The following is a 14194-nucleotide window of genomic DNA, read 5'->3' on the forward strand; positions in this document are numbered from 1 at the left end:
TCGGTCAGTGCGCCGGAGGGTGATCTGTGGGACCGGGGGTGCACCGGGGGTCGCTCCGTGCACCGGGGATCGGTCGGTGGGACAGGGGGCTGCACAGAAGGGTCGGTCCCTGGGACCGGGGACTGCTCCGAGGGTCGGTTCTTGCTCCGGGGGTCTCTCCAGGGGTCGATCGGTGCACGGGGGTCGGCCCCTGACACGGGCGGCTTTTGCAGGGGCCGGTCCGTGCACAGGGGTCTGCAGCGGGGGTCGGTCCGTGGGCCGCGGAACGGTCCGTGCACCGGCGGCCGCACCGGGGGTCTGTCGGTGGAGCGGGGGCTGCACCGGGGGGCGGCAATTCACGCACCGGGCCGCGGGGGCGGTCGGTCCGTGCACCGCGACCCGCAGGAGGGGGCGGGAGGGGTCGGTGCGCTCAGAGCCGGGGGAAACGGGGACACGCGGGGAGCTCCGCGCTGCGCGGGCGACGGCCGCCACCTGCCGGGGACACACCGGGGACACACCGGGGACACACCGGGGACACACCGGGGACACACCGGGCCCGCCGGGGCCACAGCGCTCCCGCTGTCCCGGGGCTTGGGCACACCGGGGTCGCCTCACTTTGGCCCCGAGTCCCGCAGCTGCAGGGCCGGACCCGTCCGTGAACCCCCGGGGGTCGCGGGAGGCGCCACGCCGTGCCTCAGTTTCCCTCGGCCGCGTCCTGAGCCGTATTTCCCAAGCATCCCTCTGCCCACGGCGGTGCTGGCGCTCCGTGCGTGTCCCCGCTGTCCCCTGTCGGTGTCCCCCCGGTGCCCCCCGTGTCCCCTCGGTGTCCCCCGCGTCCCACCACAGCCATGGCCGCGCTCCTGTTTCGACTCCTCCGAGCCGCCAGGCGGCGCTGTCATCGCCTCTCTATGGCCGCCGCCGCAAAGCCTTCTGGGAAGTGTAGTCCGGCAGCGCCCCCTTTCCCCGCGATTAAACGAATACTACATTACCCAGAAGGCTTTGTGAGCACGAGTGGGCGGGGCCTCGGGGTGTGGGCGCGGCGCGGTGCCGCCAAACCGGGACCGGGACCTGGGCTGGAATGGGGCCGAGAGTTGGGGGGCACCAAACCGGCACCGAACTGGGCTGGGGGCGACCGAACCGGGACCGGACCTAGTGGGGGGAGCCGAAACTGAGAGGGGCCACCGGACCGGGACCGGACTGGGCTGGGGGCGGCCGGACCGGGGCTGCGGGGGTTGCGCTAGACCGGACCGGGGGGAGCAGGATCGGCGGTGGCCGGGTCGGGGTTCCCCACGCTGCAGTCCTGCCGGTGTCCGCCGGTGCCCCCCCGTCCCGGGTGTCTGCGGGGATCCTGTGGGTTTTGGGGATCCCTGGGGACCGGAGGGACATAGAGGGACCGAACAGGGATGGAACGGGACCGGAGAGCCCCGCTGGGGATGCTGGAGAGCCCGGAAGGGCTGTGGGACTACAGAGCGGCAGCGCTCCTCTGTCCCCTTGTCCATCCCTCTGTCTGTGTTCCCTGTCGATCCCCTGTGTGTCCCCCTGTTGTATTCCCTTGTCTGTCCTCTCGGCTGTCCCCCTCTCTGTCCCCAAGGCTGTCCCCCTCTCTGTATTCCCTGTCTGTCCGTCTGTCTGTATGTCCTCTCTGTCCCCTGTCTGTTCCCCTCTGTCTGTCCACTTTCCATCCCCTGTGTGTCCCCTGTCTGTCCCCACCTACGTCCCCTGTTTGTCCTCCTTTCCCTCCCCTGTCTGTCCCCCTTTCTGTCCGCTGTCCGTCCCCTGTCTGTCCCCATGGCTGTCCCCCTGTCTGTATTGCCTGTCTGTCCTTCTGTTTGTGTTTCCTCTCTGTCCCCCCCGTCTGTTCCCCTTTCCGTCCCCCCGTCCGTCTCCTGTCTGTTCCCTCGTCTGTCCCTTTTCCATCCCATCTGTCCCCCTCTCTGTCCTCCTTTCCATCCCCCGTCTGTCCCCACCTCCCCGTCCGTGCCCCCCCGTCTGAGCGGTGTCCGGAGCCGCTCCCGGTGTTTGTTTGCTCACGGAATTGGCAGCGGCTGCGGCCCGGGGGGGTCACCGGGGGGTCCCCGCCTGGGCCCGGCTCTGACGTCCGTCCCTGCCCGCTGCCCGGTGGCCGCTGTGTCCCCCCCGCAGCCCGGTGACGGTGACAGTGCGGGGTTTTGGGGGGACACAGGCGCCCCGTGTGCGTCACTGCGTGTTTGGGGGTGTCCAGGGTGGGCTATAAAGCCGAGCCTGGCACATCCCGGAGCATCCAGGGCATGCAGAACATGGAGAACGCTCTGCTGTGCCTGCTCTGCCTGCTGGGCTCCGGCCTCGTCCTGCTCGGCACCCCCGAACCGGTACCGGAGCTCCGGCCCGGACTGAGCCCGCCCGGGCACGGCCGGGAGGAGCCGGAGCTGGTGAGGGGCTGGGGGAGCGGGGCGGGGGGTCCCCAGCACCCCCCGTGAGGGTTTGGGGCATTTCGGGGTGTTCCTGTCCTCCCCATGAGGGTTTGAGGCCTTTCGGGGTGTTCCTGTTCCCCCAATGAGGGTTTGGGGCGTTTCGGGGTGTTCCTGTTCCCCCAGTGAGGGTTTGGGGCGTTTCGGGGTGTTCCTGTTCCCCCAATGAGGGTTTGGGGCGTTTCGGGGTGTTCCTGTTCCCCCAATGAGGGTTTGGGGCGTTTCGGGAGGTTCCTTTTCCTTGGGCGTCCCGGGAATGACCCTCTGGAGTCCCTGGGTGTCCCGGGATTGGGGGTGCCCCTCGGAGCCCCTGATATCCCGGCATTTCGGGGTGCCCCTCTGGAGCCCCTGATATCCCGGCATTTCGGGGTGCCCCTCGGAGCCCCTGATGTCCCGGCATTTCGGGGTGCCCCTCTGCTCTCCGCGGCAGGCGGAGGCGCTCCGGGAGGTTCTGGCCGAGCTGGGGACGCGGGAGTCGCCGGCGCTGGAGAAGAGGCTGAGCTGGGTGCCCTGGGTACGGCGGGGCTGGGGGCGGCTCTGGGGGACCCCAAACCCCCCTTTGGCGGGGATCCGGCCCCGGGGCTGACGGTGCCGCCCCGCAGTGCGAGCCCCGGGAGCCGTGCGCGGTGCGGCGCGGAGCGCGCATCGGGAAACTCTGCAGCTGCCCCCGCGGCACCTCCTGCAACCTCTTCATCCTCAAGTGCTCCTGAGCGAGCGGGGACACCGGGGGACAACGGGGGACACCGGCTGCCACCCGGGAGGGGCGCAGAGGGGAAGCCGCGGGTCCCAGCCCCGTCCCCGCACCGGGATGGATCCGCACGGCACTGCCCGAGCCCCGGCCCGTGGGGCTGGCCGTGTCCAGGGACACATTAAACCATTGGATCCCAGCCTGCCGCCTGCTTTTTTTTCGGGGATTTTGAGGTTCCCAGCTCCCTTTGCCTCCTGAGGGGGTGGGGGTCCCATCCTGTCCCCCTTCCCTGTCGGGAATTTGAGGTCGGGGCGGGAATGGGGGACAGGGAGTGGGAATCTCATCCCGCTGCGGGAGAGGGGGAGCGGGGATGGGAGCGCTGCGGGGACGGGCAGGGAGGTGAGTCCTGGATCTGAGTCCTGGATTCCCGAGCTGATGGAGGAGGATGGATGGAGGATCCGCGGGATGCGGGGAGCTCATACGGCCCGGCCCGGCCGCATCCCGAATCCCGCATCCAGATTCCAAATCCGCATCCAGAATCTCGGATCCCCACCCAGAATTCAGCATCCCCATCCAGAATCTTGGCTCCTCATTTAGAATTCCGCATCCCCATCCACGATCCCAAATCTCCATCCACGATCCCGAATCTCCATCCACGATCCCGAATCTCCATCCACGGCCCCGCACCGCCCGCGCGGGCCCCACCCGCTGCCCCACCCCGAGCGTTGCCCCTTTAAGACCCCTCTCTCCCACCTCCGCTCCGCCCACCCGCCTCCCATTCTGCCCCTCCCATTGGCTGGCGGTGACATCAGTGGGTGTGGTCTGGGCGGTGGTGACGCAGGGGGCGTGGCCAGCGGGGCGGGCGGGGGGCGCCGAAGATGGCGGCGGCTCCGGTGGCTCCCGCGGCTCCGGCGGCTCCGGCCGCGGGGCCGCGCCGCTTCTCGCTGCTCGCCATCGTGGGCGGCGGCTGCCACCGGCCCGGCCTCAGGGCCGCCGCCCTGCAGCAGCTGGAGCGAGGTGAGACCCGCGTGATGCTCCGCGGGATCCTCCGGGACCCGCCCCGCCGGCACCGGAGGAGCCCCCCCCGGGGATGCCGCGCTCGGTCCCGTTCGGTCCCGGGGTGTGATCGCCCCTATGGGGATGCCCCGTTCCGCCCCAGCCCGCCGGGATCCGCCCCTGCGCCTTCCCAGGGTTTGCGCCCCGAAATCCCGAAATTCCCAGGATTTGCCCCATTTCCTGCCCCCCCCCCCGGGATCTGCGCCCTCTCCTCCCCCTCAGCCCCCGCGATTGCCCCTCAAAAATCCCAGATCTGCCCCTTTTTCCTGCCCCCAAACCCTCGACGGTCTGAATCCTCCATCTCTTTATTCTCTCAAGATCTCCGGGATTTGCTCCTCCTGGATTTTCCCCCTCCAGGATCTTCCCCTTTCCCTACGCCCCTAAATCCCCGGGATCTGCCCCTAAATCCCCGGGATCTGCCCCTAAATCCCCAAGATTGACCCCACATTTTTTAAGGACCCCCCTCCAACCCCCACACCCCTCCCTGAGCCCTGCCCGGATTTTGGGGGGGGTCTCAGGCCGTGACATCCCAACGGGAGCAGATCCCAAACCCACATTCCCCACTCCATTGTCCCTTCCCTGTCCCAAACCTCACCGAAACCACCCCAAAAACGGCCCCAAACCCTTGTGCAACCCCGGTTACACCATCCCCCACCCATTCTCTGGCCGTTACCGGCAGCACCCGGCGCCACCCCAAATTTTTTTTGGGAATAAAATCCCAAAAATCCCTCCTGGGAAATCCTGAAGGTTTTTTTTTTTTTTTTTTTTCGGGTGCTGCACCTGTCCCGGTGCTGACAGGTAGCACCAAATCTTTTAATTCCTTAATTGGCACCTTTGAGGAGGCGTTGGCAGAGCTGTTCCGTGCCCTGGGGGGGTTGGGATTTGGGATTTGGGATTTGGCAGAGCCAGGGTGTGAATCACAGCACAAGGAGCTCACCTGCCAGGCAGGTGTTGGCACAGGTGGGCTTGGAGACACCCCAAAAACACCTCAGAGGGGATTTGAGGAGGGGATTTTACAGGATATTTAATGGGGTCATTAAATTGGCATTGTGTGGGGGTTTTGGGGTGGTGCTGGTGGGGTTTGAGCCCCCCAAATCCCAAATTTTTATTGTTTTTCTCCTCAGGGATTCGCTCGTGGGACATTGACCTCACCTGCTGCAACCTGGACGAGCAGCTGAAGCTCTTCGTGTCCCGGCACTCGGCCACCTTCTCCAGCATTGTTAAAGGTAAAAAAATGGGGTAAAAAATGGGGTAGAAACTGGGAAAAAGGGGGGGAAAAGCTGCCAGGGAGGGGTGGTAATGGGGGTTGGGATCAGGGACGCTCCCTCCCCCCAGATTTTGTGGGAACAGGGCTGGCTTTGTGCCTCCCCCATCCAAACCCCGTGATCCCCATGTGAGGAGCTTCTTCCTTTTCCAGCGTGGAAAAATTGGATTTTCCACAGAGGGGTGGAAAGGGGAAAACGGAGCTGGGGCTGCTCCAGTGCCTTTTCCCCACCCTCAGCTGGATCCTGGTGAGTTTTTCCTTGCTGAGAGGGGGAAATGAACCCCAAAACTGCCATGGGAGCACCCAGAGAGTTTCGGGGAGTCTCCCTGTCTGGTTCCCTCCCCTCCCTGGGCAGGAAGGACACGGGAAATGTGTCCCTGGTCCTTCTTCCACGGGAAAACCGGGCAGTGCCACCGCCATGGGGACAAACTGGGGGGGCATGGCTGTCACCCCACAGGTCAGAGGACCCTCCACCACCGTGGGGATGTGCTGGAGACCCTGGTGCTGCTCAACCCTTCCGACAAATCCCTGTGTGACGAGGTGAGCTGGGGCGAGATGAGCCTTGGGGCTGTCCCCACAGTGTCCCCTCTGTGCTGATGTCCCCTCTCTGTCCCCAGCTGAGGAACCTCATCACAGATGTGTCCCAGCACAAGCTGCTGGTGTTTGCTGGGCCCTGTGTGGAGGACACTGGGGAGCTGATGCTGCAGACCGGCTGCTTCTCCCTGCGGGATTTCATCCAGATCTTCACTGATAAGGAGGTCAGGGAAGGGGACAGGGAAGGTGACAGGGGGGTTTTGGGGCTGGAGCTGCTGTCTGAGCATAGAGCAGCTCCTGGGAATGCTGGCACATCCTCCCCACTCCTCACAGGGGGGTCCCTGCAAGGTGTGGGGCAAAGCTGTGGGGTTTGTGGCAGGAAAATGGGCAAATCCTGGGGATTCAGGGGAGTTTTGTGGGGCAGACCCTGGGGATTCAGGGGATAGATGCTGGGAGTTTTGTGGGGCAGGTCTTGGGGATTTAGGGGATACAGATCCTGAGGATTTAGGAGGTACAGATCCTGGGGATTTAGTCAGGTAGATACTGGGAATCTGGGAATGTAAATCTCGGGGGCAGATGCTGGGAGTTTGGGGAGCAAATCCTGGGGGTCTTGGGGGGAAGATTCTGGGGGGTTGAGGGGCAGATCCTGGGGATTTAGGGGTGGAGGCTCTTGTAATTTAGGGGTGCAGTTCCTGGTAATTTAGTGGGGCAGATCCTCAGCTGCCAGCCCTGGGGGGCCACAGTCTCAGCGAGGGTGGGGGTCAGGGAAAGCCTCTCCTTGGGAGCCCCCATAAAAGCAGCAGGGGGGGCTGGCACCCCAAAATCCCCCCAAAAAGCAGGCAGCAGGTGTGGATCCAGTGGTTTAAGGTGTCCCACCCCCATGGGTCCATCCTGGTGGGCGATGGGGGTGACCCCGGTGTCCCCTCCCACCTGAAGCTGCCCCTCTGTGCAGGTGGGCGAGATCCTGAGCTCTGCAGACCCCTCGGCCAAGGCCAGGCTGACCATCAGCTGCCCCGATTTCGGGGAGTGGAGGGACTCGGGCTTGGAGCACCACAACCTGCAGGACTTCATCGAGCTGCGCTACAACCCCGGCTGCGTCCTGCCGGAGATGGAGGGGCTGGAGGAGTTCATGGAGTACCTGTCCGAGTCTCTGGAGCCCCAATCCCCTTTTGACCTGCTGGAACCCCCCACCATGGTGGGATTCCTGAAGCTCTCCAAGCCCTGCTGCTACATCTTCCCGGGCGGGAGAGGGGACTCGGCTTTTTTCGCCGTCAACGGCTTCAACGTCTTGGTCAACGGCGGCTCCAACCCCAAGTCCTCCTTCTGGAAGCTGGTGAGGCACCTGGACCGCATCGACTCCATCCTGGTGACCCACGTGGGCACCGACAGCCTGCCTGGCATCAACAGCCTGCTCCAGAGGAAGCTGGCAGAGCTGGAGGAGGACCCATCCCAGAGCTCCCAGGGCAACGGCGACTGGGCCAAGAACCTCATCTCGCCCGAGCTGGGCGTCGTCTTCCTCAACGCCTCCGAGAAGCTGAAGGACATCCAGGGCGACTCAAAGGTGCTGAAGAGCTGTGATGAGGCTGCTCTGACCCTGCACTACCTGGACAAGTTGGGCATCAGGCCCAACCTGCTGGCCCGAGACAGCGGCCCCCGCGCCGAGCCCACCGTGCTCTTCCAGAAGATGGGGGTGGGCCGGTTGGACATGTACGTGCTGAACCCCGTGAAGGGCACCAAGGAGCTGGAGATCCTCCTGCAGCACTGGTCGGGGAACGGCTTCCCCAAGGAGCAGGAGCTGCCCCTGCAGTGCCTGACGTCGGTGTGCGTGCTGCTGGTGTGGCACCCCGTCAGCCGCTCCGAGAAGATCATCCGGGTGCTGTTCCCCGGCTGCACGCCCCAGGCGCGGATCCTGGAAGGGCTGGAGAAGGTGAAGCACCTGGAGTTCCTCAAGCACCCCGTGGTCACTAAGAATGACCTAAAGGGGACGGCGCAGGCGGAGAAGCCGCTGAAGCAGCGGAGGGCGGAGAGCAAGGAGAGCCTCAAGTCGGGCTCCAAGCTGAGCTTGGTGGAGGCCGTGGCGCCGGCGCCCAAGGAGAAGGCTCCGAAGGTGGAGAGGAAGGAGGTGAAAGCTGGGACCAAGGAGAAGCCAAAATCCCTGGGGGACACGGCCAAAATGGGGTCAGAAGAGGAGAAAGCCAAGGATGCCCGAGCCAAGCCGGACTCGGCGGCCGAGAAGGCGAAGCAGAAGCCAAACAAGGAGAAAGCGGCACCCAAGAAGGAGCCGGTGGCCAAGAAGGAGGAGAAGAAGCCACCAAAGAAGGATGAGGGGGCCGAGGCCAAGGTGGAGGCCAAGAAGGAGGTGAAGGTGGTGAAGAAGGAGGTGAAGGCCGAGACGCTGAAGAAGGACTCGAAGGACAGCAAGGCTGAGGCCAAGGCTCCGGCCAAGGCTCCAGCCCGGAAGACGCCGGTCCCGGAGAGCCGCAAACCCCTGGCCAAGGCCGGCAGCATCAAGAAATCCACGCTGAAGAAAGAACCAGAGAAACCCAAGGCTAAAACCGCCCGGAAGGAGCCGGGGACGTCGGACGGCTCCAAATCCTCCTCCCCTGAGGAGATGCTGCCGGAGGCAGAGCGGGATGGCGGGAGGAGGAGGAAGGAGGAATCCACAGATGAAGGCATTGCCACGGCCGACAGCGAGCTGGAGCCGTTATCCCTGGAGAACGGGGGGAACCGACGCCCAGGGGATCCATCCTGCCTGGAGAACGGCCTGGAAGACCCCGAGAGCCCCCAGCGCCTGCGCTACCTGGAGAGCAGCCCCCTGCGAGCCGTGTGCCCCCCGTCACCCATGGCCAAGACCCCCAAGAGCGACCGCAGCGTCAACTTCGACCTGACGCCCACCGGGCTGCTCAACCACGGCCCCGAGGGCGCCGAGGATCCCTGCGGCAGCTCCGAGGAGAAGACCCTGGAGATGATGTCCCCGGCCAGCTCGGGGCCGGCCAGCGCCGGCCACACGCCCTTCCACCAGTCCCCGGTGGAGGATGGCGCCGAGGAGCCGGGCACCGGCGCCGCCCGGCAGCAGAGCGCGTGGCCGGCGGGCAAGGAGGGCAAGGAGGGCTCGGTGCCGGACAAGCAGGCGGGCTGCCTGTCCCTCAGCCCCTTCAAGGATGATGTCCCCGACGTGTCCCCCACCATCACCACGCCCTCGCTGCCGGCCGAGGTGGGCTCCCCTCACTCCACCGAGGTGGACGAGTCGCTCTCGGTGTCCTTCGAGCAGGTGCTGCCGCCGGTCAGCGAGTCCCCCCCGGAGGACGGGCGGCGATCCCGCGCCTCCGGGGACACGCAGGAGCCTGAAGCCACCAAAGGAGGGCTGTCCCTGCCGCTGCGCCCGTGCCACCACCCGCCCTGGGCCGACGGGGATGCGGCTCCGCGGCCCGGCCGCCGCTCGGACTCGCCCCACGACGTGGACCTGTGCCTGGTGTCCCCCTGCGAGTTCGAGCACCCCAAATCCGAGCGGTCGCCCTCGGCCGCCGCCAGCCCGCGGGAGCTGTCGGACAGCGACCCCTCGCAGGAGCTGGCGCCGCCCCGGGGCCGGCCGGGCGAGACCCCCCCCACGTCGGTCAGCGAGTCGCTGCCCACCCTGTCCGACTCCGACGTCCCTGCGGCCACCGAGGACTGCCCGTCCATCCTGGCCGACGGGCTGGAGTCGGACGAGGACTCGGAGCGGCCGCCCCGCGGCGTGGCCAGAGCGTGTGACCCTCTGCCAGCCCCCCTGAAGGACCCGTGTCCCCTCCCTGCCCAGCCCGGAATCTGCATGGTGGACCCCGAGGCGCTGCCCCCCGGCCGCAAGGAGCCCACCAAGGTGAAGAGGACCCCGTCCCGCGTGGGCTCGGCCCCCAAAGCCGAGCCCCCCCGCGTCCCCTCGGCCAACAAGGCCAGGCCTGCGGCCAGCGCTGTAGGTGACAAGGCCAGGCCACCCCTTGGGGACAAGAAGGGACCGTCCAGCAGCGCCTCCAGCAACGCCCGCGGCGCCGCGGCCCGGCCGGCATCCGCGGCTGGGCGGGCATCGCCAGCAGGTACAGGCGGGTGGCACTGCAGGGTGGCGCTGCAGGGTGGCGCTTTGGGGACCTTTGTGACGCTGTCCCCCTGTCCTGGCAGGCACCAGGGCTGCAGCCCCCCAGGGACCCCCGGTGTACGTGGACCTGGCGTACCTGCCCGGCTCGTGGAGCGCCCGCACGGTGGACGAGGAGTTCTTCCGGCGGATCCGCGCGCTCTGCTACGTGGTCAGCGGCGATGACCACCTGAAGGAGGGCGTGCTGCGCCCGCTGCTCGATGCCCTCCTGGCGGGCAAGCACCAGTGGGGCATCGACATCCAGGTGGGTGCCCAGCCTGGGGTGAGGGGAGGGCTGGGATTGGCTCCCTCAGGGTGCTGGGGGGAGATAAAGTGTCCTGGGGGTCCCTTCCTGATAATTGGGGGTGACAAAGTGTCCTGGGGGTCCCTTCCTGATATTTGGGGGTTGACAAGGTGTCCTGGGGGTCCCTTCCTGATATTTGGGGGGTGACAAGGTGTCCTGGGGGTCCCTTTCCATTGCCAGGGGGTGACAAAGTGTCCTGGGTGCTCCTTCCTGATATTTGGGGGGGGCAAAGTGTTCTGGGGGTCCCTTTCCATTGCCAGGGGGTGACAAAGTGTCCTGGGTGCTCCTCCTAATACTGGGGGGTGGCAAAGTGTCCTGGGGGTTCCTTCCGAAAATCTTGGGTGTGACAAAGTGTCCTGTGTGCTCCTTCCTGATATTTGGGGGTGACAAAGTGTTCTGGGGGTCCCTTTCCATTGCCAGGGGGTGACAAAGTGTCCTGGGTGCTCCTCCTGATACTGGGGGGTGGCAAAGTGTCCTGGGGGTTCCTTCCGAAAATCTTGGGGGTGACAAAGTGTCCTGTGTGCTCCTTCCTGATATTTGGGGGTTGACAAGGTGTCCTGGGGGTCCCTTCCTGATATTTGGGGGGTGACAAGGTGTCCTGGGGGTCCCTTTCCATTGCCAGGGGGTGACAAAGTGTCCTGGGTGCTCCTTCCTGATATTTGGGGGGGGCAAAGTGTCCTGGGGATCCCTTCCCAATATTTGGGGGATGACAAAATGTCGTCGGGGTCCTTTCCCAGTGCTTGGGGGTGCCAAAGTGTCCTGGGGGTTCCTTCCCAAAATCTTGGGGGTGACAAAGTGTCCTGGGTGCACCTTTCCATTGCTGGGGGGTGACAAAGTGTCCTTGGGGTCCCTTCCAATATTTGGGGGGCTGACAAAGTGTCCTGGGGTTCATTTTCCACTACTAGGGGGGCACAAGGTGTCCTGGGGGTCCCTTCCTGATATTTGGGGCATGACAAAGTGTCCTGGGTGCTCCTCCTGATGCTTGGGGTGTGACAAAGTGTCCTGGGTGCCCCTTCCCGGCCCTGGAGGTGGTGACAAAGTGACCTGGATGCCCCTTCCCAGTGCCTGAGGAGGTGACAAAATGCCCTGGGTGCCCCTTCTGATGCTTGGCGTGTGACAAAGTGTCCTGGGTGCCCCTTCCCAGCCCTGGGGGTGGTGACGAGGTGGCCTGGCCGTCCCTACAGGTGACCTTGATCCCCACCTTCGACTCTCTGGTGATGCACGAGTGGTACCAGGAGACGCACGAGCGGCAGCAGGAGCTGGGCATCACCGTGCTGGGCAGCAACAGCACCGTGGCCATGCAGGACGAGACCTTCCCCGCCTGCAAGGTGGAGTTCTGAGGGGGCACGGCCCGGGTGCCACCCCCTGTCCCTCCTGTCCCTCCTCCCCGAGCCCCCCAGCCCTCTGTGAGCCCCCCAGAGGGGAGGGATGGGGACACCAGGGATGGGGACACCAGGGTGACATCCCCGCATGCCCACGCTCTGCACCCAGCCCGGGGAGGGGACAAAGGACCAGCTGGGGACACGAGGGGGTGGCAGGATGTGTCCCCCTCCCCTCCCTCCCAGCAGCGGGGCTGAGCCGTCCCCCACGGGCAGCTCGATGGAACAGGGTAAATTTTGGTGTTTTGTTGGGGTTTTTTTCCCCTTTTCCTGGATGAGCCACAATCCCCCCCCTCCCCAAAATACCCTCAAAGTGTTGGGGGAGGGGTTGGGTCTCCCTTTTTTTTTGGGGGGCACAAAGCTGGGACAACCTCGGGGTTCCCATCCCCGATGGGGTTGGGGTTATGGGGTTGTCCCTGCTATTTTGCCCCACCCCAAAACATTGTGCCCCCCCAAAAAAAAACTTCTGTGACCCCCTCCCCACACCCCTAAATTGATTGTAACCCCTCCTCACATGCAGCATCCCCTCCATGGGCTGAGACCTGCCCAGCTCGCTGCACTGATGGCCCTTCCCTCCCCAACCCTTCCCCCCCGAAAATTTTGGGGTGGGGGATAGACAAAGGCACCCCCCAGCCCCTCATTTTGTGGGGGGGAGTGAAAAGCAGCCCCCCCACATCCACCCCCACCCCCGGGAGCTGCAGAAAGCTGTTCAGAACCAAACGTCACGTGCAATTTTTAAGGGGTTTTATGAGCTGAGAGCACCAAAGGGGGGGTCATGGTGGGGTTTGGGGTAAGGGGGGTACAGAATGTGACAACCCCCCCACCCCAAAATTCCCCCCCCCCCGGGACAAACACTAACCTGTTTTTGTAGGAGGCTCCTCGATGGCTCTTTTTGTAATGACTTTTTAAGATAAAACAAAACAGAAAAAAAAGACAAAAATCGTGAAAACTCAAGAAACCAAACCTTTTTTTTGTTGTTGTTGTTGTTTTTTTTTTCAGGGGGGGTTTATTTATCTTTTCTCCCCCCACCCCCCCCCCAATAAATGCCCTTGGGGGCTTTTACCTTTGATTGTATCGTCCTACAACGTGTTCGGGGAGGGGGCACTGAATGTTTCACCTTTAGTGCTTTATATCATTATTTTCTCAGCTGGAAGGGTTGGAGGATGCTGGGAGGGGTTTTTTGGGGTGGCTGGGGTGGTTTTAAGCCCCCCACAATCCCCCCAAATCCCAACCCCTGCCCGTGGCCACCGGCACACACTCCCTGTCTTGCACGCCACCTTCCCATTTGGCAATTGTGTGGAAAAAGAGCATTAAAGAGGATCATTCCCAGTGGGTCTTTGTGTTTTGGGTTTTATTTTTATTTTTTTGGGGGGGGGGGGTCCCCATGGATTTGGGGAAGGGGTGGAAAAGGATGGGTTGGGCTCGGTCTTTGTGAGGTTTTTGGGGTGGGAAAGGGATTTTGGGGTTTTTTTTTTTTGGGGTGGGGGGGTGCAGCTGGTGTTGGGGGATTTGGGGGGGTCCGGGGTGTCGGGTGGGGGGGTTCAGAGGGGTCGGGGGGGGGGGGGGTGGATGCGCTGCGGTGCGGCAGCACCGAGGCTGAGGCTGGATGCGGGGTTGCCATGACAACGCCATCCCCATCCCCATCCCTGCATCCCAGCCCCGCCGCCCCCGGCCCCACCAGCAGCAGCAGCAGCAGCAGGAGGAGGAGGAGGAGGCTGCACACGCTGCCTTCAGCCCCCGCGGGTTTTGGGGGGATTTTGGGGGGGTTTGGAGCCTCCTCGGTGCTGTGGGGAGATCCCTGTGCTCAGCCCTGTGGGCAGCACGGGGCTGGCAGGACCAGGGGACAACAAAACCCCCGTGCCCACCCCAAATTCCCCTTCCCACCCCTTCCAGCCAATCCCAAACCTCCCCTTCCCCAAAATCCCCTCGTTCCCAGCCCTTTGCTCCAGCGGGGCTGTTTTGGGGAGGGGGCTCAGGGGGGGTTCAGGTGTCAACTCCGGGGCTGTCCCTGTGCCCCCAATCCCCTTCTGAGCCCCCCACTCTGCTGTTACTGCCCTCAGTGACTTTGGGTTCTGGGGAGGGGTCTCAGAGGGGGCTTCTCCGGGGGACGCGTGGGGACGCGTGGGGACGGTGCGTGGAGCTGGAGAGGGCTCTGAGCCCCCCGAGCCCAGCGGCGCTGCCGCGGTGCCCCCGGCTGGGCCTGGCACCGCCACCCGGGCGCGGTGGCACCTGCCAGGTGTCGCCGGGACAAAAGGCGGCGTAACCGAAACCGCCGCGTGACGTCCCCGCCGTCCCGGCTCCGGTGGCACCGCGGGGCCGGCGCGTCCCCGGTCACGGCGGGATGTTCGGCGCGTTCCCGACGGGAATACGGGAATGTCGCACCCCCGTCGGGAATGTCCCCCCCCGCCCCGCGGGGACGCTCCCGCAGCTGCGCCGGT

General features: G+C 64.8%; 2 protein-coding genes across 2 annotated transcripts; both read left to right on the plus strand.

Annotated features, from left to right (window-relative positions):
- The first annotated feature begins 2183 nt into the window (after positions 1-2183).
- On the plus strand, positions 2184-3264 carry LOC131569039 (cocaine- and amphetamine-regulated transcript protein-like). Its single transcript, XM_058821237.1, has 3 exons — positions 2184-2387; positions 2857-2940; positions 3029-3264. The coding sequence occupies exons 1-3, from the start codon at positions 2247-2249 to the stop codon at positions 3134-3136; spliced, it is 333 nt and encodes a 110-aa protein (XP_058677220.1). The 5' UTR covers positions 2184-2246; the 3' UTR covers positions 3137-3264.
- Positions 3265-3992: 728 nt separating this feature from the next.
- On the plus strand, positions 3993-13072 carry MAP1S (microtubule associated protein 1S). The gene is made up of 7 exons (XM_058820962.1): positions 3993-4131; positions 5295-5396; positions 5892-5974; positions 6052-6192; positions 6921-10038; positions 10121-10338; positions 11562-13072. The coding sequence occupies exons 1-7, from the start codon at positions 3993-3995 to the stop codon at positions 11715-11717; spliced, it is 3957 nt and encodes a 1318-aa protein (XP_058676945.1). The 3' UTR covers positions 11718-13072.
- Positions 13073-14194: the final 1122 nt, after the last annotated feature.

The sequence above is a fragment of the Ammospiza caudacuta genome, chromosome 28 (assembly GCF_027887145.1).
Source record: "Ammospiza caudacuta isolate bAmmCau1 chromosome 28, bAmmCau1.pri, whole genome shotgun sequence".
Classification (NCBI taxonomy): Eukaryota; Metazoa; Chordata; class Aves; order Passeriformes; family Passerellidae; genus Ammospiza; species Ammospiza caudacuta.